The sequence below is a fragment of the Caloenas nicobarica genome, chromosome 35 (genome assembly GCF_036013445.1).
Source record: "Caloenas nicobarica isolate bCalNic1 chromosome 35, bCalNic1.hap1, whole genome shotgun sequence".
Taxonomy (NCBI): Eukaryota; Metazoa; Chordata; class Aves; order Columbiformes; family Columbidae; genus Caloenas; species Caloenas nicobarica.
Genome location: NC_088279.1, coordinates 826,549 through 848,672, shown reverse-complemented (window position 1 = coordinate 848,672; position 22,124 = coordinate 826,549). Strand labels below are relative to the sequence as shown.

The 22,124-nt window shown below is 44.1% G+C and overlaps 2 protein-coding genes across 2 annotated transcripts in view; one reads left to right on the top strand and one right to left on the bottom strand.

Moving 5' to 3' along the window:
- The window catches only part of LOC136000850 (tripartite motif-containing protein 10-like), a 14,717-nt gene extending 2,421 nt beyond the window's left edge, over positions 1-12,296 (bottom strand). The window contains 36 exon segments of the mRNA XM_065654849.1: positions 1,494-1,514; positions 1,615-1,635; positions 1,839-1,859; positions 2,638-2,658; positions 2,764-2,784; positions 2,881-2,901; positions 2,986-3,006; positions 3,435-3,455; positions 3,952-3,972; positions 4,300-4,323; positions 4,593-4,613; positions 4,865-4,885; positions 5,248-5,268; positions 5,672-5,692; positions 6,139-6,159; positions 6,460-6,480; positions 6,607-6,627; positions 6,732-6,752; positions 6,897-6,917; positions 7,007-7,027; positions 7,117-7,137; positions 7,241-7,261; positions 7,664-7,684; positions 7,917-7,937; positions 8,047-8,067; positions 8,253-8,273; positions 8,554-8,574; positions 9,882-9,902; positions 10,443-10,463; positions 10,555-10,575; positions 10,762-10,782; positions 10,923-10,954; positions 11,205-11,394; positions 11,396-11,485; positions 12,126-12,164; positions 12,167-12,296. Coding sequence (XP_065510921.1) covers positions 1,494-1,514; positions 1,615-1,635; positions 1,839-1,859; positions 2,638-2,658; positions 2,764-2,784; positions 2,881-2,901; positions 2,986-3,006; positions 3,435-3,455; positions 3,952-3,972; positions 4,300-4,323; positions 4,593-4,613; positions 4,865-4,885; positions 5,248-5,268; positions 5,672-5,692; positions 6,139-6,159; positions 6,460-6,480; positions 6,607-6,627; positions 6,732-6,752; positions 6,897-6,917; positions 7,007-7,027; positions 7,117-7,137; positions 7,241-7,261; positions 7,664-7,684; positions 7,917-7,937; positions 8,047-8,067; positions 8,253-8,273; positions 8,554-8,574; positions 9,882-9,902; positions 10,443-10,463; positions 10,555-10,575; positions 10,762-10,782; positions 10,923-10,954; positions 11,205-11,394; positions 11,396-11,485; positions 12,126-12,164; positions 12,167-12,296 — 1,135 coding nt within the window.
- Positions 12,214-22,124, top strand: RACK1 (receptor for activated C kinase 1). Its single transcript, XM_065654820.1, has 8 exons — positions 12,214-12,426; positions 13,898-14,069; positions 14,643-14,790; positions 14,904-14,999; positions 15,473-15,583; positions 17,672-17,812; positions 20,709-20,819; positions 21,993-22,124. The coding sequence occupies exons 1-8, from the start codon at positions 12,318-12,320 to the stop codon at positions 22,056-22,058; spliced, it is 954 nt and encodes a 317-aa protein (XP_065510892.1). The 5' UTR covers positions 12,214-12,317; the 3' UTR covers positions 22,059-22,124.

Genomic DNA, 22,124 nt, shown 5'->3' with positions numbered 1-22,124 from the left:
GGAAAAACCAAAGGGGAAAAGAAATTGGGCGGAAAAATAAAAGGGTGAAAAAACGGGGCGGAAAAATAAAAGGGGAAAAAATAGGGCCAAAGAATAAAAGGGCCAAAGAATAAAAGGGCCAAAGAATAAAAGGGCCAAAGAATAAAAGGGCCAAAGAATAAAAGGGCCAAAGAATAAAAGGGCCAAAGAATAAAAGGGCCAAAGAATAAAAGGGCCAAAGAATAAAAGGGCCAAAGAATAAAAGGGCCAAAGAATAAAAGGGCCAAAGAATAAAAGGGCCAAAGAATAAAAGGGCCAAAGAATAAAAGGGCCAAAGAATAAAAGGGCCAAAGAATAAAAGGGCCAAGAAACGGGGCAGAAAAATAAAAGGGGAAAAGAAATCGGGCGGAAAAATAAAAGGGTGAAAAAATGGGGCGGAAAAATAAAAGGGGAAAAAATAGGGCAAAAAAATAAAAGGGCGGAAAAATGAAAGGGGAAAAGAAATAGGGCGGAAAAATGAAAGGGTGAAAAAATAGGGCCAAAGAATAAAAGGGCCAAAGAATAAAAGGGCCAAAGAATAAAAGGGCCAAAGAATAAAAGGGCCAAAGAATAAAAGGGCCAAAGAATAAAAGGGCCAAAGAATAAAAGGGCCAAAGAATAAAAGGGCCAAAGAAATAGGGTGGAAAAATGAAAGGGCAAAGAAACGGGGCGGAAAAATAAAAGGGGAAAAGAAATCGGGCGGAAAAATAAAAGGGTGAAAAAACGGGGCGGAAAAATAAAAGGGCGAAAAAATAGGGTGAAAGAATAAAAGGGTGGAAAAATAAAAGGGCGGAAAAATAAAAGGGGAAAAGAAATAGGGTGGAAAAATGAAAGAGTGAAAAAACGGGGCGGAAAAATAAAAGGGGAAAAAATAGGGCCAAAGAATAAAAGGGCCAAAGAATAAAAGGGCCAAAGAATAAAAGGGCCAAAGAAATCAGGTGGAAAAATGAAAGGGCAAAGAAACGGGGCGGAAAAATAAAAGGGCAAAAGAATAGGGCGGAAAAATAAAAGGGAAAAAATAAAAGGGTGGAAAAAAATAGGGCAGAAAAGTAAAAGGGAGGAAAAAAACCAAAAGGGAGAAAAAAACCAAAAGGGAGAAAAAACAGGGCGGAAAAAGTAAAAGGGCGGAAAATAGAACTGCAAAAAAATGGGGCGAAAAGGAAGCGTGAAAAAATAAAATGGCCAAAAAATAGTGTGAAAAAATAGGGCGAAAGAATGAAAGGGGAAATAAAAATAGGGCGAAAAAAAGAAAAGGGCGAAAGAATAGGGCGGAAAAAATAAAATGGCAAAAAAATGGGGCGGAACAAAAATTCCAACCTGTTTTAAGCCACTTTTCGCCCGCAACTTGGAAATTTGTTAAAATATTTGGGAATTTTTTTCGTAGTCCTGCACCTGATAACTGAATATTTCCCCACACGTCACCCACCGAACTAAATTACCGACCGATTTTTCTCGTTATCTTTCAAATGACTCACCAAGTTTTTCTTCCTCTTTCCCTAAAAATGCAGAATAAAAAAAACGAATTTTTAACAACGATGTCAATTCAGGTTCCCAAAGCCAAATGGGGGTTTGTAAAAGGGCAAAAAACGCACTTACTGTGCTCATCGATGCATTTTCCTGCAGGAAAAAAATCAATTAGAATCAAGTTTAAAAGTCATTTTAACGAGGGCTTTTCAAAGCGGAAAAGTAATTTTGTCCAAAAAAAAAAAAAAAAGCCGGAATTGGTCAAACCAGGAAATTTTACGCAATTAGGGGACGTTGTTTGGGTAAATTGCGTTTCCAAATTTCCAATTTTGGGGGCATTTTTTTGCGGCACTCACGGATTTTCGCTCGGAATTCCTCTGGAAAGAGAAATGATACGAATGGTTATTGCACATTTTTCCCTAAATTAATAATTCTATTAATAATATATAACAATATAATTCTAATAGATAGCGTATAGAGGGATAATTAATAATAACACAATCAGAATACGCAAAGTAATTATTAGAAATCCGACACGTCGCAATTATATTTGTATATAAAACATAATAATTATAGATAATTATAATTTAATTTTAATATTATTTTAATTTAATTTTCTAGTTTTCTAATGTTCTAGTTTTCTAATGTTCTAGTTTTCTAATGTTCTAGTTTTCTAATGTTCTAGTTTTCTAATGTTCTAGTTTTCTAATGTTCTAGTTTTCTAATGTTCTAGTTTTCTAATGTTCTAGTTTTCTAATGTTCTAGTTTTCTAATTTTCTAGTTTTCTAATTTTCTAGTTTTCTAATTTTCTAGTTTTCTAATTTTCTAGTTTTCTAATTTTCTAGTTTTCTAATTTTCTAGTTTTCTAATTTTCTAGTTTTCTAATTTTCTAGTTTTCTAATTTTCTAACGTTCTAACCCAATTTTCCAATCCAATTTTCTAATTTTCTAGTTTTCTTTTCTAATGTTCTAACGTTCTAACCCAATTTTCTAATCCTATTTTCTAATTTGCGCATCTTTCCATTTTTATCCCCGTTAGCCCAGTTCTCCATAAAACTCCCCAAAGTGGCTTTAGAAAAAGGCACAAAAAATAATTTAAAAAAATAGGAGACAAACACAAAATTCGTAGAATTTTTTTGCAACGAAGCGACTTTACCCAGTTCCGCAGCGAGTTCATCTGAAAATAGAGGAAAAAAGTGAGAATTTCCATTAAAATTCCCGCCGAGGTGGATCCCAAACACCCAACATTTCACTTTTGGGGGAAAAAAATTCTGACACTCACCGATTTTTCTGTCGCGTTTTTCTAAACAAAGGAAAATACAAAAAGAAAATTCAAGTTATTATCAAATTTTTTTTTTGGCTTCATATAAAAAAAAATAAAGGCTGAAAACACACTCACCGATTTCTGCCGACAGTTCGTCTTCAATGAAAAAAATAGAGATTTTTAAATTCTGATCGTTATTATCATTAAAATGACCGAATTCCGCGGGATTGGGGCACGTACCAATTCTTGCGTCGCGTTCGCCTAAATTAGAGAAAATAAAAATAAAAGGCGGGGGAAAAAAAAAGAGAAAAAATTATTCCTAAATTCTCCTCCCTTTTCTGTGTGTTCATCGTTTTGAGATAAATCGGATATTTTGCCATTTTGCATAGAAAATTATCACTTTAATTCAGATTTTGCCTCAGATTTTCTCTAGGTCGACCCATCCCTGAATTGATTTGAAAGCAAAGGGCAATAAAGAAAATAAATCTAAACAAGATTTTTGCACAAAACCCCTAAAAACTTGATTTATTTGATTTTTTAATGACTTACCCAGCTCTGTAGTGAATTCATGTAGAAAGAGCCAAAGAAAACCCGGGTTTCATTATGATTTTTTATCATTTAGGTTTGAATTTAAAAATTTATACATTTTTAAAAGGGCAAAAAACTCCGGAAATTAGAACAAAACTCACCTATTTTTGCATCGCGTTCCCCTAAAAAATAAGAAAAAACAAGAATAAAATAACTTCAAAGTATCTGTTGATGTTATATCGGAAATAGGATTTGTCCTAAACATTTTCTTTTTTTTTTTTTAAGTAATTTTTTAATTTGAAATTCATTTTGTCGGCTCTTTATTTCCCTCTATTTCTTTGGAAGTTCAATATCCGGGCAACGAATTAAACCCAAAAAAGCTTTAGAAAAGGTTTCGTTAAAGGTTAAAAACAATTAAATCACAAACCAAGTTCTTCAGCGATTTCGTCTTGAGAGAGAGAAAAACGTGGATTTCTGTCAGAATTTCATTTTTTCCGCCAGATTTTTTCCTACTTCTTTAAAATTATTTCTCTCCTTCGCTATTTGAAGACCCAAATTTCCTTAACTTTTGCAGTTACTAAATTGCGGAGAAACGTTTCTGGCCAATCTCCAATTCGAAATTTCAAAAGGGGCGGAAAAAGGGGAAAATTTGTCCAATTCAAATGCAAAAAAATTTACCGAGCTCCTCAGAAGATTCATCTGCAAAAGGAATAAGAATTAATTTACATCACACGCTTTAAAAATATATATACACACAAAAAGTTAAACACATTGTATATATATGAATATATTATAAAATATTTAATTACAAATTCTAACTTGAATTTGAAGTTTGAATTTGAAGTTTGAATTTGAAGTTTGAATTTGAAGTTTGAATTTGAAGTTTGAATTTTGAAGTTTGAATTTTGAAGTTTGAATTTTGAAGTTTGAATTTTGAAGTTTGAATTTGAAGTTTGAATTTGACTTTTCTAAAATTTGGATATTTGAATTTTTTTCCAAGAGGAAGGAAACAAAAAATTCACTTACCAGCTTCTCGGTCCTTTAATTCCTCTAACGGAAAGAAAATAAGAAAAAGGCAAAACATAAATTTTCCTTTTGCGCCTGATTTTTGTATCTGATACAAACTCATTTCTGTTTTACTGCTTTTTTTTTTTCCCTGTGAGTCACTTTTCTCTGTTATAATTTTATTTTTAAACGTCGTCTGCGCTCTCTCAAACTACATAGAACCTGCCAACCCAAATTATGAGGAGAAAAAAAACCAACAAAACTACCCCAAAAAATCCCAAATTCATTTTGAAAAAGGAATAAAAACGACTCACCGAGCTCCTCCCTCAACTTTCCTGAAAAAGGAGAAAATAAAATTTGCTCTAATTAAGGTTTTCCTCTAACGGGGGCAGATACTCTCACACCTCTTATTTCAAGTTTTTTTTACTTAATTCGATTTCTCTTTTACTTCATTCAATTAATTTCCGTTTTTTAAGCCAAAACAGATACTCTCCCGCCTCTTAATTCCATTTTTTTTACCTAATTAAATTAATATACATTTTTTTTAAGCCAAACCAGTAGCCAGAAAACAAACCCCCACACTCACTAATGACACAATCCTGGTTTCCTAAAAAAACAAAAAAAAAACAAAAAAAGAAAAATTAATTCATTGAATCCATTTTCCTCCCATTTTAGATTTTCACCACGTCCAAGCTTCGCAAAAAATTGCCCAGCTGAGCAAAAAAAAATATTCAAAATACGGAAATTTCTCCTTTTGGAGACGATTTGGGGGAAGATTCCGCGGAGGATTCGTTTCCCCGCGACGCGCGAAGAAACTCGCGAATTTCCCAATCTCGGTCCCCCGCGAACAGGAAAAAAATTGAGATTTTTACCAATTCGGACCATTTTTTTTTTTGCCCCCCCCCCCGCAGGATTTCGCTTCCTGTACGTTGAATTTTTCCACGGGGGAGGGCGATGAAATTCACGTACCGAGCAGCTCCGTCAGGCGCCCTTCAATTAGAAAATAATTTTTAAAAGACGTTTTAGTTTGAAAAAGAGCTCTTTTAACACCAAAATTCTATATATTCTTCAATTCATCATTATATATTGGCAATATAAACAACTATTGCTGTTATAATTCTATTTTTATTGCGTACAAATGATACAGAGTCACAGGAAAGCCATAATTTTTATTTCCCCCCCCCCCTTTTCCCTTCGCTTTTTGCTCTTTAACAAGGAACTGAAACAGCCTTAAATTCAAACCCTAAATACTTTTTTTTTCCTCATTCCTGTAAATGGATTTGAAGGGAATTTCTGCAGGAAAAAACCCCTATTTTTATTCTTTTTATTTGAATTTTAAAGAATTTTAAAGAAAGAGACCCCCTCAAATCACGGAGTCTGGAAAATAACTTACTTATTTCCGCTTCATTTTCCCCTAAAATAAACACCAAAAAATGGAATAAATAACAAGAAATCACTTCTGCCTTTCCATAATTTTTTTTTTTTTAAATTATCAGTGCAGCTTTTTGGGTTTTTTAAATGATTTTATTCTATTTACTACACGGTTTATTGCTTAAAATACAGATTTAGCCTCGGCTAAATTAATATTTACGGGTGAAAAACCGGCTTGAGCGCCCCCAAAAATCCAAATGTGACGCAATAAGCGTCCAAATGGGGTTTTGAGGGAGGAAAGAAAACGCCGTATCCGGCAAAAAAATAAAGGAAATAATGATTTTCACTTGTTTTTTTTCTGCTCGGCAGCTGATTTGATATTTATTTCTATTTATTCCCTCCCTCCTGGGTATTTCCAGGCTCGTGTTGCTCATGAGCTCATCTATAAAAATAGAAAATATCGAATCCGGCCACGCGGGGGAAACTTACGGATTTTCTCGTCCCGTTCCTCTAAAAATAATACAAAATTAAAAATAAATTAGCGTGTAATTGAGTTTTACAAGTGCCAAAATCAAACTCTGCCCGGGGTTTATTTTAGAGCCGGTTTTCTATCTGGAAATCGTATTTTGGGGGATATTTATTTTCAAAAAAAGCACATAATATAAAAATGACGTGATTAATTTTTCTTAACTTTCGCGTACGTCCAGCGAAACCTGATTAAAATACAAATTGGCCCCTTCAAGATTTCAGATACGCGGAGAAAAGCACCCCAAAAAATTCCATTTTGAGCAAAATAGGGAAATTCCTCACCAAGTTCTGCCGCGTGTTGACCTTGAAATAGAGAAAACAAAGCAAAAAAACCAGGAATTTCATGATGTTCCTTTTTTTTTTTTCCGATGACATAATAAATGTCAAAATTCTCAGGGTGGATTCTCACCAGTTAAAAAAGGCACTTACGGAGTTTCCTGTTGCAGTCCCCTAAAAATAACGAGAAATAAATGATTATTCCGTTCACACCGTGCTTGTCTTCATAGATCGTTCCCATCTAAAAATCGAATTTAATGGGAAAAAAAATCACTCACCGACGTCTGCAGTGAGTTCGCCTGAAAAAACAAAATTGAAAAGTTAATTTTAATGGCAGTTTTTAAGTTTTCCTGTAAATGCACAGGTAATAGATGGTGATTTTTGAGTTGATTTCCTCCCGAGAAATTCAACCGGAAATTTAGGCAGAAAAACATAAAACCTACCAATTTTTGTGTTCTGCTGTCCTATAACAAATAAAGGGGGAGGGGGAAAAAATCAATTTCATAATTAAAAAAAAATAATAAAAAACACAAAAGGAAGGAAATGGACTTACCAAGCTCCTGCGTAAATATTCCTTAAATCAGAAAATAACACGAATTCCCATTAATTTCCTGGACACGAGGCAAACCGTCCCGAGGTGTACGAGGTAAAAATGTCACTTACTGATCGTTGCATCGCATTTTGCTAAAAAAAACCCCATAAAAACAACAAAAAACCATCAGTTTTCAGCACCTCTGGCCGTTCTTTCCACCTTTTCCCCCGTAATATAGGAAATAAAATTATTTACCAAGTTCCGCAGTGAGTTTCCCTGAAGAGAGAGAAATGCAAGTTTTGGTTAAATTTTATTTTCTCTTTTCTCTCTGGACACGGTGTAAATAATTTTCTGGTTTAAGTTTGTAGAATGTTTTAGAAAATAATGTGATACATAGTATTAAAGTATAAAATAGGTAATTAAAATGTATAGGCTAATAGTATAAGGAAAGACATAAAAAAAAAGTAAAATGTAAAAGGAAAAGTGAATTTTTTTTAAAAAAAAGTGAGGAAAACCACTGATTGCGGCAATACATCAATTTAGGAGAAACATATTGAATTTAGAAACGCAGGAAAAATGAGAAAAGTGCAGGAAACGCAGGAAAAATGAGTTTTTTGGGAGGAGACGGCCCAGCCTTTACCCCCAGATTTTAGGCCTCAGGAGGAGAACGTCACTTACGAAGCCTCACGTCTCGGTCCCCTGAATGAAAAAGAAAGAAAAAATGATAAAATCCAGCATTTGGGGGGTTATTTTGGTTGTTTCTTTTAATCGGGAACCGCCCTCTTCTTGGTCTTGGCGCCAAAACTCCAAACCCAAACGCGCGAGGCCTAGTGAGGCCTAGCTAGGCCGGGCCGAGAACCTCCATAAAATTACACAAAAATTGAATTAAAACGGGAGGTTCTGTACAAAAAAAAAAAAAAATCAAACTTACCAAGCAGCGCAGTGAGCCTACCTGCGAAATCAGAAACCGAAAAAAGGAATTAGATTGAGTAAAGCGACAAAAGATTGACCCCAGGAAGGAGGTTTTGAAGCCTAAACCCGTTTCGTGTCAAGGGACTTACGGATTTCTGCTGCGAGTTTGGCTGAAAAGAGAAAAAAAAAATAATATTTCTGTTTCTTTGGGTGATAATTCTCTGTGGGAAGTGCAGAAATTTGGGGAAAAAATGTTCTCATTTGCCACTTTTCAAGGACAGGGCGTCAGAAAGGTTCCTCCTCCCCCAAATGAGGGTTTTTTTACCCCAAAACCACAAGGAAAAATGACACTTACTAATTTTTCTGTCACGTTCCTCTGGAAAAAAAAGGGAGGAAGAAAAAAAAGGCAGAAAAATTATTATTAAATATTAAAATATTGCGTCTACAGCATCGCTGGAGTGCTTACATCAGGAATTTTGCCTTTTTTTTCCCCCCATATTGCATTTATTCTGATAATTATACTTTGAAATTAAGCTGTGACGAATATTACTCAGTCTACAAAAATTAATTTTAAGATTTTCAGCAGGAAACGCCCGTTTCGTCCCCATTTTCCCGGATAAAATAGCAGCCCCCACCCAAAGAGGAATCACACTTACTGATTTTTGCATCGCATTCGCCTAAAAAAAAAATTAAAAAGAAAAAATAATCAATAAACACAAAGCAAATCTGATGGAAATTTTATGCCATAGACGCCTTTTCCCCTTTAATATTTTAAAAATAAGGGGGTTTTCAGAGAAGAAATTCCCGCGTAAACCACAAAAATCTTAATTTATTTTTTTTTTAATACCCAGCAATTTTGCGTAATTAAAGAGAATTTTCATTTTAAGGAAATAAAATTTCTTACCCAGGTCTGCCGTGAGCTTGCCTTAAATCAAAGGAAATAAATTAATATCAGCTTTAAATCAAATTTCATTTCTCCGCAAACACAATCCAGGGTAAAATTATATTTTAATTGCACGACGTTGATGCTAACAGATCAAAAAAAAAAATATATTAAACGCATTTTAAAAAATTAAGCGTATTCTAAAAATCAAATGTATTAAAGTAAATTTAATAATCGGATCTGAATCCGGTATTTTTTACTTCGACCAGAAAAATGACACTTACTGATTTTTCGATCGCGTTCCTCTAAAAGAGAAAAACAAGAGGAAATATCCATGGTCAATAAGGCCCCGTCCGCCTCCAAATTTTCATTTTACTGGTGATTAAATTGGAAATTTTGCCTTTTTTTTCTTAGTTAATTGATTTATTTCTAGCCCGGCTTGGACACACGTGGGGTTTTGTGTGCGAACAAAAATCAAATTAAATAAAGACAAAAAGGAAGGAAAAACCTACCGAGTTCTGCAGTCAGACTGTCTAATTAAAAAAAAACAGAGAAAAATCAAAATTAAAATAAATATTGTTTTTCTCAAGGGCCTCCAGGGATGCACTGGCCCCTATTTGGTGTTTCCTTTGTTTGGAAAAGGAATTTATTTTGCGTCTAACGCTCGACACCCGTTTGCAAAAAAAAATAAAAATAAAATCAGGATTTCTGTTAAAAAACTGCCTGAATTTGTTCCCTGGTTGACCCTGAGCTTCATTAAATTACAAATTCCTCTATCAGAATTAACGTGATAAAGATAAAAAAGCGACACTTACCTATTTCTGCATTTGATCGCCGAGGAAAAAAAAATAAGAGAGAGAGAAAGAAAAGGGAAACGGCTTTTAATTAATTTTCACCACTTCTAAAAAATTTTTTAATTTTAATTTTACTTCTTTTGTTCTTAACATTAGGGGCGCAAAATCATCTCTGTTCTATCTGGATTTATTCTATTTCTTACGGGCATTTCCACTCAGTTTTATTTCTTTTTTCAAAATTTTTCCACTTGCGAATTTTTCAAAGTTGAGACGAAAAAGGTGAAACTTTCAAACGTGGGACACTCACCATTTTCCGTGTCATATTCCTCTAAAAATAAGAGAAAAAAAATAAATAGGGGTTAATCCTGGGAAATTTCCACCTCCACCATTGTTCTGAGAGCAAAAGATTTCACTTCTTTGGGTAGAAATTTAAGATCTGGAGGAGAATTTTTGGTTTAATAAACTTAATTTCTACACAAAGAGATTTTTTTTTTTCCTCCGTCTCAGTAGCGGAAGAAAAATTAAATTTTTAAAAAAAACAGACCCCAAATCCACACTCACAAAGTTCTGTGTCGCTTTCTTCTAAGGAGAGTAAAAATAAATGTAGAAAAATGTGTATTTAGAGATTAAAAAATTAATAATAGAAGATAATAAATAAAAGAGAAAAGTATATTAAAATATATAAATAAAAATAATAACAATACTGGAAATAAAGTAATAAATTGATATAAAACCATAAGCATATATATAAAACGGGATAGAAAATAAATAAGTATAAAACATTAATAATAATTAATAAATAAGTATAAACATGTTGCAGAAATGCAAATTTAAATTTCGGGAGGAGTAAGGAAAGTAAATAACTCACCAAATTCTTCCGTTAATTTCCCTTAAAATAACAAAAAAATACGAATTCAAGGCTTTAGCCCCGAGGTTTGACCAGAGGGAAAGGGGAAAAAACCGCAAAAAAAGGAACTTACTGATTTTTGCGTCTCGTTCGTCTACGAGAGAAACAGAAAATTCAGCCCCAAATGGGTCTGTGGTGCTTTTTTTTTTTTTTAATTTGCACTATAGAAATTGTCTTATAATTTGTATTTATGTTTCTTTATTGACCAGAAGGGCCACAGGAGATGTATAATAATGAGATTTATTTTGAGGGAAAAAGCAAAAAAAAAAAAATCACATACCAAGATCCGCGCTCCTTTTCCCTTAAAAAAAAAGACGAAATAAAGGTTAAAAAAAAGAAATAAAGGTAAAAAAAAAAAATAGCAAGCAAAGACTAAACACCCTCAAACGTGGCAAAATTGGGCTCTTTGGGTGTCACATTAAAAAATATATTTTTACGTACCTGACTCCATTGTCACCAAGAGTTTCTTCGACCTGGAGGAACGAGCGGAAACATCGTTAAAAACGCCCAATTTTTCTTCCTAAATCACTTAAATTGGACAAGAAAAATCATTATAATTGAATTTTCTGGTGTGTTTTTCATCCCACCAACGCCCCGAACGCACTAAACCTCCCCCCCAGCTTCTCACCCGCGGGAATAAAACCCAAATCGTCCTTTTCCCCCTTAAATTAAAACATTTTTTCCCCCTTAATTTCCCCTTAAATTAAAAATAAAACGACTCACCGAGCCTCGCGGTTGAGTTTTAATGGCGTGAAATCCGATTTAAACGGCTTTTTTTTCCCCTCCCCGGGCCGGCGACGGTTGTTTTTAGGCGGGGGGTTGGTCCGCGCTGGAGATTTTTGGCGGATCTTGAGGAAAACGTTACGCGGAGTCGCTTTATTTTTATTAATTTTGAGAGGCGGAGGCGACAGCTGCGCCGGGAGGGACGGGCCCAACATCTAATTTTAGCCGCTTCAAATGCCGAGGCGGCGGATCCCGATATAGATACGGCAGGAATAGGATCCCTGAGAGAAAAAACAGGCAGAAATAAAACACAAATCATTGTTTTTTGAAGCAAAAACCGTCGACACGGCCCCTAAATTCCCCGGCGAAGGCGACGTGGCCTGAAAAGCCAAAGCGCCTTTGGCGTTTGTGGACATTCGTTTGAAGCCCTTAGGAAGGGCTGGGGGGGGGAAATTTAAGACACCAGGGTGTGAAAATTAATTAGCTCATTAGCAAAAGACTCATTAGCGGCCGAGTCCTCATTAGAGGCCAAATTATCCCCCGCTGAGGGCCTGGTCACGGCGGTCGAGTCGGGGCGAATTTCTGAGCGATTTTCTTGCGCAAACCTGGATTTTAAAACTTAAAATTGGTTTGTTGCCTTAAGTCCTGTCCCCCACAGCCCCCCCATCCCACCACCAGCCCCCCAAATCCTCCCCTGGCCCCCCAGGGGCCCCCAAATTCTTCCCCTGGCCCCCACAGGCCTCCATCCCACCGCCATGTTGCCCCCCCCCCAGGCTCTCCATATCCCCCAAGAACCCCCGTCCCCCAAAACCACCCTTACCCCCCACAAACCCCTCTCGGCCCCCCACAGCTCCCCCATCCCACCACCAGCCCCCCAAATCCTTCCCTGTGTCCCCCCATCACCAACGCTCGCCCCTACACCTCTTTCCGTACAGCGCCCTGCGCGCCGCCATGTTGCCCCCTGCCGTACAGCTGCAAGGCTACTTCCGCTTCCGCCGGAAGCCACCTCCTTCTTTTCCTGTCCCCGCGTTGGCGGAGGGTGTTGGCGGCCGGACGGGACCGGGCCGAGGCCTCCGTTGAATCCGCCGCCATCGGCCCTTCATCGCCGCCGCCATGACGGAGCAGATGACCCTGCGGGGGACCCTGAAGGGCCACAATGGCTGGGTGACCCAGATCGCCACCACCCCGCAGTTCCCGGACATGATTCTCTCCGCCTCGCGGGGTGAGGGGCGGGGGGGGCTGATTGGGGGAGACCATCAGCCTGAGAGGGGGGTCATTAGGGAGAGACCATCAGCCCAATGGGGGGGTCCTTAGGGGGAGACCATTGTAAATGGAGGGGGTGTTTGGGGGGCACCATCAGCCCAGGGCAGGGGGAGGCCATGGGGAAGGTGATGAGGATGTTTGGGGGGGGACCTTTGGTCGTGGTCAATGGGGCAGAGTCCAGTTGGGGGCCTGTATGTAGCAGAGTCCCTCAAGGGTCCGTACTGGGAGCAGTATTATCCAATATATTCACCAATGACTTGGATGAGGGATCAGCCAGTTTGCTGATGACGCCAAACTGGGAGGAGTGGCTGACACTGGGAGGCTGAGCTGCCATCCAGAGACCTGGGCAGGCTGGAGAGTTCGGCAGGGAAAAACTTAAGGGAATATAACAAGGGCAAATGTAGAGTCTTTCATCTGGGCAGGAACAACCCCAAGTTCCAGTGTAAGTTGGGGAACGAGCTGTTGGAGCAGCAAAAAGGGAGCTGGGGGTCCTGGGACAGCAGGGTGACCATGAGCCAGCACTGGGCCCGGGTAGCCAAAAAGGCCAATGGGACCTGGGGGGATTAGAAGGGGGTGGTCAGTAGGTCCAGCGAGGTTCTCCTGCCCCTCTACTCTGCCCTTGAAAAAAGGCTTTAGTTCAGATACTATCAGGATATAGTTGGGGAACTTATGTATATATGTATATGCAGCCATAGCAGCCTGAGAACGCCCGATCTCGGAAGCTAAGCAGGGTCGGGCCCGGTTAGTGCTTGGATGGGTGACCATTTGGGAACAGCGGGTGCTGTGGGCTGAGCCAGCGCTGGGCCCTTGTGGCCAGGAAGGCCAATGGGACCTGGGAAGATTAGAAGGCGGTGGTCAGTAGGTCCAGAGGGGTTCTCCTGCTCCTCCTGCCAGGCTGTTCTGGGCGACAACCAATGATAGGACAAGGGGCAATGGGTGCAAACTGGAACACAGGAGGTTCCGCTTCAATATGAGAAGAAACTTCTTCATGGTGAGGGTGCCAGAGCCTGGCCCAGGCTGCCCAGGGAGGTTGTGGAGTCTCCTCCTCTGCAGACATTCCAACCCGCCTGGACACCTTCCTGTGTAACCTCATCTGGGTGTTCCTGCGCCAGAATAACGATCTTTTGAGGTCCCTTCCAACCCCTGACACTCTGCGATTGATTCTGTGATGTTTGGGGGAGACCATCAGCTTGTGGGGGGCGACCGTTGAGGATTTGGTGGGTGAAGGGGAGACCATGAACCCCCAAGAGGGGAGAGGGGCAGGAAAGGGTTTGGGGGGGAAAGAGAGACCGCGATTTGGGGGTGTCATGAGCCTAGAAAGGGAGATTTTAGGTCTAAGTTCCCCTGTTACGGCTGGAAAGAGGAAGAAGAGGAGCCCTGGTCTCCCCAAAACAACTTCCCTCCCCTTTTATTCCCCATCTCCCCCCCAGACAAAACCATCATCATGTGGAAGCTGACACGGGACGAGACCAACTACGGGATCCCGCAGCGCGCGCTGCGCGGCCACTCGCACTTCGTCAGCGACGTCGTCATCTCCTCGGACGGGCAGTTCGCGCTCTCGGGCTCCTGGGACGGGACCTTGCGCCTTTGGGACCTCACCACGTGAGTCACCGACGGCGTTTCGGGCGCGAAAAGCGGAATCGAGGCGATTTGCTGGCGTTCGGTACGTCGATAAATGCATTTTTACCTACCCGGCGCTTCCTCGATGCGGCGGGTCGAGCGGAAACGGCGTTAAAAACGTCACTTTCATCTCCCTGAATTGCTTAAACTGCACAACGGAATCGTTATAATTTAAATTTTTTTGGTGGTTTTCATCCCACCGACATCTTGAGCGCACAAAAGGGGGAATTTTCCCCCGAAATTGGCTCCTTCTCCCGATGATTAAACCCGACGCGAAAACCTGACGATCCCCTGGGATCTGACGACCACGTCCTGCAATTATGACGGGAGAGACGCCCGGGGGGGGGTTAAACTCATTATTTTGGGGCTGAATTGGGGCTACGAGGGTTGAGATTTGCGCAAACGGCGTCAACTTTTAACTTACTGAAGGAAAACCGGCGCTTCGTACCGTTTCCCAACCCGCTCCGTGCTGGGTTTTTTTCACCCGATATTTGAATTTTTCCCTGTTTTTTGGGGAGGGTTTGGTACAAAATTTGGCGTTTCCACCCTCGGCAGCGGCACAACCACCCGGCGCTTCGTCGGCCACACCAAGGACGTGCTGAGCGTGGCCTTTTCCTCCGACAACCGGCAAATCGTCTCGGGCTCCCGTGACAAAACCATCAAGCTCTGGAACACCCTGGGCGTCTGCAAATACACAGTGCAGGTGCGACTTCAAACCAACACCCCCTGGGGTGGATTTTGAGGAAAAAAATGCGATTTTGGGGCCGGGAAGCGCCGCTCGGCGTTTCCTCACCGCGATTTCTCATTTTTTTTTAGGATGAAAGTCACTCGGAATGGGTGTCGTGCGTGCGATTCTCCCCCAACAGCAGCAACCCCATCATCGTGTCCTGCGGCTGGGACAAGCTCGTCAAGGTGAAATAAATCAAAAAGTGCTTTTTCCCCCAAAAAATCTTTAAATTTAGGGTATGGTAGCGACATTTAACCCCCTTTTTTTCTCCCCGTGTGGTTTTTTCCCCCTAAATCCCAACATTTAGGGTACGGTCGTCATGTTTAATCCCCTTTTTCCCCCATAATTGTGGGGTTTTGCCCCCAAACCCCCAGATTTAGGGCACATTAGTTGCGTTTAACCCCCTTTTTTTCTCCCCGTGTGTCTTTTTTCCCCCCCAAATCCCAACATTTAGGGTACATTAGTGATGCTTAACCCCTTTATTTCCCCAAATTGAGGGTTTTTTCCCCAAAAATCTCTAGATTTAAGGTATGGTAGCGACATTTCACCCCATTTTTTTCTCCCCATATATTTTTTCCCCCCAAATCTCACCATTTAGGGTATATTAGTGATGTTTAACACCTTTTTTTCCCCAAAAATTGTCTTTTTTCCCCCCCAGGTGTGGAACTTGGCCAACTGCAAACTGAAGACCAACCACATCGGGCACACGGGATATCTGAACACGGTCACCGTGTCCCCCGACGGCTCCCTCTGCGCCTCGGGAGGGAAGGTCAGCCCAAAACCGCGCGTTTCGCCCCAAAAATCAGCCGCAAAACCGCGCGTTTCGCCCCAAAAATCAGCCCAAAAAATGCGCGTTTCGCCCCAAAAATCAGCCCAAACACCATGTGTTTTGCCCCAAAAATCAGCCCAAACACCACGCGTTTTGTGCCAAAAATCAGCCCAAAACCCACACGTTTCCCCCCAAAAATCTGCCTTAAAAATCAGCCCCCAAACCCCACATCTCACCCCAAAAATCAGCCCCAAACCCACACATTGCACCCCAAAAATCAGCGCCAAAAATCAGCTCCAAAACCCCACATTTCACCCCGAAAATCAGCGCCAAAAATCAGCTCCAAAACCCCACATTTCACCCCCAAAATTGGCCCCAAAACCCCACATTGCACCCCAAAATTCAGCCCCAAAACCCACACATTGCACCCCAAAAATCAGCTCCAAACCCCCACATTTCACCCCAAAAATCAGCCCCAAAACCCCACATTTCAGCCCAAAATTCAGCCTCCAAACCCCACATTGCACCCCAGAAATCAGCCCCAAAATCACCCCCAAAGCCCCACATTTTACCCCAAAAATTAGCCCCAAAACCCCACATTTCACCCCCAGAAAAGGGGCCATTTTGTGGTGGAAAAAGAGCCTCTCGGCGGGGGGGGGCAAAAAAGGGCCAGTTTGGGGCCAAAAACGGGCCAATTTGGGGTGGGAAAAGGGACTGATTTGGGGCCAAAAAAAGGACAAATTTGGGCCAAAAAAAGGGCTGACTTGGGGCCAAAAAGAGGCCGATTTGGGGCCAAAAAAAGGGCCGATTTGGGGCAAAAAAGGGCTGATTAGGGGTGGAAAAAGGGACTGATTTGGGGCCAAGCAAGAGCCTCTTAGGGGCAAAAGGGGCCGATTTGGGGCCAAAAAAAGGCCCATTTACGGGGGAAAAAAGGGCCGATTTGGGGCCAAAAAAAGACCAATTTGGGGCAAAAAAAGGTCGATTTGGGCCAAAAAGGGACTGATTTGGGGCCAAGCAAGAGCCTCTTAGGGGCAAAAGGGGCCGATTTGGGGCCAAAAAAAGGCCCATTTACGGGGGAAAAAAGGGCCGATTTGGGGCCAAAAAAAGACCAATTTGGGGCAAAAAAAGGTCGATTTGGGCCAAAAAGGGACTGATTTGGGGCAAGAAAGGGGCTAATTTGGGGCCAAAAAAGGGCTGATTTAGGGGCAAGAAGGAGCCTCTTAGGGCCAAAAAAGAGGCCGATTTGGGGCCAAAAAAAGGCCGATTTGGGGCCAACAAAAGGCCAATTTGGGGCCAAAAAGGGCCGATTTGGGGCCAAGCAAGAGCCTCTTAGGGGCAAAAGGGGTCGATTTGGGGCCAAAAAAAGGCCGATTTACGGGGAAAAAAGGCCGATTTGGGGCCAAAAAAAGGCCGATTTGGGGCCAAAAAAAGGCCGATCAAAAAGCCCAATTTGGGGCAAAAAAAGATCGATTTGGGCCAAAAAGGGACTGATTTGGGGCAAGAAAGGGGCTAATTTGGGGCCAAAAAAGGGCTGATTTAGGAGCAAGAAGGAGCCTCTTGGGGCCAAAAAAGAGGCCGATTTGGGGCCAAAAAAAGGCCGATTTGGGGCCAACAAAAGGCCAATTTGGGGCCAAAAAGGGACTGATTTGGGGCGGAAAAAGGGACTGATTTGGGGCCAAAAAAAGGGCAAATTTGGGCCAAAAAAAGGGCCAATTTGGGGCCAACAAAAGGCCGATTTGGGGCCAACAAAAGGCCAATTTGGGGCCAAAAAAAGGCTGATTTAGGGGCAAGAAGGAGCCTCTTGGGGCCAACAAAAGGCCGATTTGGGGCAAAAAAAGGTCGATTTGGGCCAAAAAGGGACTAATTTGGGGCAAGAAAGGGGCTAATTTGGGGCCAAAAAAGGGCTGATTTAGCCCGAAGGAGCCTCTTGGGGCCAAAAAAGAGGCTGATTTGGGGCCAAAAAAAGGCTGATTTGGGGCCAAAAAAAGGCTGATTTTGGGCCAAAAAAAGGCTGATTTGGGGCCAAAAAAAGGCCGATTTGGGGCCAAAAAGGTGCGACGTGGGGCGGTGACGTGTGGGTGTCCCCAGGACGGGCAGGCCATGCTGTGGGACCTGAACGAGGGGAAGCACCTGTACACGCTGGACGGCGGCGACGTGATCAACGCGCTTTGCTTCAGCCCCAACCGCTACTGGCTCTGCGCCGCCACCGGGCCCAGCATCAAGATCTGGGTACGGCCCCCAGTATCCCCCCAGTATCCCCCCAGTATCCCCCAGTATCCCTCCAGTATCCCCTGGTATCCCTACAGTATCCGTCAGTATCCCCCAGTGTCCCCCGGTGTCCCTCCGATGTCCCCCAGTATCCCCTAGTGCCTCCCCAGTGTCTCCCAGTAACCACCCAGTATCCCCCAGTGTCCCCCCAGTATCCCCCAGTGTCTCCCAGTATCCCCCAGTGCCCCTCCAGTGTCCCCCAGTATCCCCCGGTGTCCCCCCAGTGTCCTCCGGTATCCCCCCAGTATCCCCACAGTGCCCCCCAGTATCCCCACAGTGCCCCCCAGTATCCCCCAGTGTCCCCCAGTATCCCCCAGTATCCCTTGGTGTCCTCCCAGTATCCCTCCAGTATCCCCTGGTATCCCTACAGTGTCGCCCAGTATCCCCCAGTGGCCCCCGGTGTCTCTCCAGTATCCCCCAGTATCGCCCCAGTGGCCCCCAGTATCCTACAGGGTCCCCCCAGTGTCCCCCAGTATCCCTCCAGTATCCCCCAGTGTCTCCCAGTATCCCCCAGTGCCCCCCCAATATCCACACAGTGTCCCCCCAGTATGCCCCAGTATTCCCCAGTGCCCACCCAGTATCCCCCAGTGTCTCCCAGTATCCCCCCAGTATCCCCCAGTGCCCCCCCAGTATCCCCCAGTATTCCCCAGTGCCCACCCAGTATCCCCCAGTGTCTCCCAGTATCCCCCCAGTATCCCCCAGTGCCCACCCCGTATCCCCCAGTATCCCCCAGTGCCCCCCCAGTATCCCCCAGTATTCCCCAGTGCCCACCCAGTATCCCCCAGTGTCTCCCAGTATCCCCCAGTGCCCACCCCGTATCCCCCAGTATTCCCCAGTGCCCACCCAGTATCCCCCAGTGTCTCCCAGTATCCCCCCAGTATCCCCCAGTGCCCCCCCAGTATCCCCCAGTACCCCCCCAGTATCCCCCAGTGCCCCCCCAGCTCACAGATTTGGGGCTTTTCCTGGTGCTTTGTCCCCCCCGGGGTATCACGAGACCCTCAGCTCACAGGTTTGGGGGTTTTCCTGGGGGTACATCCCAGTTTTGGGGTTTCCTGGCGCCTGGTCCCCCCGCGGGCGCCCCGCGTTGTCCCCCCCGGGGGCGCCGTGGCCACCAGGCCGTGATGAAACGTTTGGTGCCGTCCGAGCGCGTCGGTGCGGAGACGCAGAGGCTGTTTCTGAGCCGCCCGCTGCTCCTCGGACCCTTTGGGGCCTCCTGGTAGCGCCTGGAAGCTCCTCAACCTCCTTCTCCACCTTCTCCTCCATCCCTCCATGTTCCTCCTCCTCCACCTTCTCCATCCCTCCGTGTTCCTCCTTCTCCACCTTCTCCATCCCTCTGTGTTCCTCCTTCTCCACCTTCTCCATCCCTCCGTGTTCCTCCTTCTCCTCCATCCCTCCGTGTTCCTCCACCTTCTCCATCCCTCCGTGTTCCTCCTTCTCCACCTTCTCCTCCATCCCTCCGTGTTCCTTCTCCTCCTCTTTCTCCTCCACGTTCCTTCTCGGTTCCTCCACCTTCTCGGTTCCTCCACCTTCTCCGTTTCTCCACCTTCTCCGTTTCTCCACCTTCTCCGTTTCTCCACCTTCTCCGTTTCTCCACTTCCTTCTTCTCCTTCTCCTTCTCCGTTTCTCCACCTTCTCCGTTTCTCCACCTTCTCCGTTTCTCCACTTCCTTCTTCTCCTTGTCCGTTTCTCCACCTTCTTCTCCATTTCTCCGCCGCCTTCTCCTCCTTGTCCCTTTCTCCACTTTCTCCTCCTCTGTTTCTCCACCTTTTTCTCCGTCCCTACGCCTTCTTCTCCTCCACATTCCTTCGCGTTCCTCCGCGTTCTTCTTTGTTCCTCCACCTTCTCCTCCGTTCCACCACATTCCTCCTCATCCTCCTCCGTTCTTCCACGTTCTCACTTCCTCCGCATTCTTGTTTCCTCCACGTTCCCGTTTCCTCCACTTTCCTCCTCTTTTCCGTTTCCTCCCCATTCCCGTTTCCTCCCTGTTCCTCCCGTTTCCTCCCGTTTTCCCGTTTCCTCCCCCTTTCTCGTTTCCTCCACATTCCTCCCGTTTTCCCGTTCCCTCCCCTTTTCCCGTTCCCTCCCTGTTCTTGTTTCCTTCCCATTCTCTTTTCCTCCCCGTTTCCTCCCCTTTTCTTGTTTCCTCCCCTTTTCTTGTTTCTTCCCCTTTTCTTGTTTCCTCCCCTTTTCTTGTTTCCTCCCCTGTTCCCGTTTCCTCCCCTGTTCCCGTTTCCTCCCCATTCTTGTTTCCTCCCTGTTCCCGTTTCCTTCCCATTGTCTTTTCCTCCCGTTTTCCCGTTTCCTCCCGTTTTCCCGTTTCCTCCCGTTTTCCCGTTTCCTCCTGTTTTCCCGTTTCCTCCCCCTTTCTCGTTTCCTCCTCTTTTCTTGTTTCTTCGACATTCCTCCCCTTTTCCCGTTTCCTCCCCTGTTCTCGTTTCCTTCCCATTCTCTTTTCCTCCCCGTTTCCTCCCATTTTCCCGTTCCCTCCCCTTTTCTTGTTTCCTCCTCGTTCTCATTTCCTCCACATTCCCATTTTCTTTTCCTCCCTGTTTTCCCGTTTCCTCCCCTTTTCTTGTTTCCTCCCCCTTTCTCATTTCCTCCTCTTTTCTTGTTTCCTCCACATTCCTCCCCTTTTCCCGTTTCCTCCCCATTCTTGTTTCCTCCCCATTCTTGTTTCCTCCCTGTTCTCGTTTCCTTCCCGTTCTCTTTTCCTCCCATTTTCCCATTTCCTCCCCATTCTTGTTCCCTCCCCTTTTTCCCGTTTCCTCCCCTTTTTCCCGTTCCCTCCCCTTTTTCCCGTTCCCTCCCCTTTTTCCCGTTTCCTCCCCGTTTTCCCGTTTCCTCCCGTTTCCCGCAGGACCTGGAGGGGAAGATCATTGTGGACGAGCTGAAGCAGGAGGTGATCAGCACCAGCAGCAAAGCCGAACCGCCCCAGTGCACCTCGCTGGCCTGGTCCGCAGACGGACAGGTACCGAACCCCAAAATTCCCCCCAAATTTCCTCCCGCGTCCTCCAAAATTCCCCCCAAATCTTCCAAATTCCCTCCAGCTCCCCCAAATCCTCTTCAATTCCCTCCAGCTCCCCCCAGATCCCTCTCAAATTCCCCCCCAATTCCTCTAAATTCATTCCCAGTTCCTCCACATTTCCCTCCCAGCTCCCCCAAAGTCTTAAAATTCCTCCCAGCTCCCCCCAAATTCCTATCAATTTCTTCCCAGCTCCCCAAAATCCTCTAAAATTCCTTCCAGCTCCCCCCAAATTCCTCTTGGCTCCCCCAACTCCTCTTAAAATTCCCCCCAGTTCCTCCAAAATTTCCTCCCGGCTCCCCCAAAATTCCCCCAAATTCCTTTAAATTTCTTCCCAGCTCCCCCAAATCCTCTAAAATTCCTCCAAGCTCCCCCAAAATTCCTCTAAATTTCTTCCCAGCTCCCTCAAATTCCTCTTGGCTCCCCCAACTCCTCTTAAAATTCCCCCCAGTTCCTCCAAAATTTCCTCCCAGCTCCCCCAAAATTCCCCCAAATTCCTCCCAGTTCCCCCCAAAATTCCTCTAAATTTCTTCCCAGCTCCCCCCAAATTCCCCCAAATTCCTCTTGGCTCCCCCAACTCCTCTTAAAATTCCCCCCAGTTCCTCCAAAATTTCCTCCCGGCTCCCCCAAAATTCCCCCAAATTCCTCCCAGTTCCCCCCAAAATTCCTTTAAATTTCTTCCCAGCTCCCCCAAATCCTCTAAAATTCCTCCAAGCTCCCCCAAAATTCCTCTAAATTTCTTCCCAGCTCCCCCCAAATTCCCCCAAATTCCTCTTGGCTCCCCCAACTCCTCTTAAAATTCCCCCCAGTTCCTCCAAAATTTCCTCCCGGCTCCCCCAAAATTCCCCCAAATTCCTTTCAATTTCTTCCCCCAGCTCCCCAAAATTCCTCCAAATTCCATCCAGCTCCCCCAACTCCTTCAAATTCCCTCCGATTTTCCTCCAAATTCCTCCCAGCTCCCCCCAGAATTGCCCCAAATTCCTCCCAGCTCCCCCAAATTTCCCTTGGGCGCCCTGAAGAACTTTCTCCGCCTCCCCACGTGTCCCGAGGTGCCGCCTCATTGACCGATTCGCCCCTTTTTTCCCCCAAAATCCCGTTTGTTTTTTTTTTTCCCCCCAGACGCTGTTCGCCGGTTACACGGACAACCTGGTCCGCGTGTGGCAAGTGACCATCGGGACCCGATGAGGCCGCGGAGCCGAAAAACGTCCATTTTCTGTAAAAAAAAAATTAATAAAATTGGAGCTGGTGGCA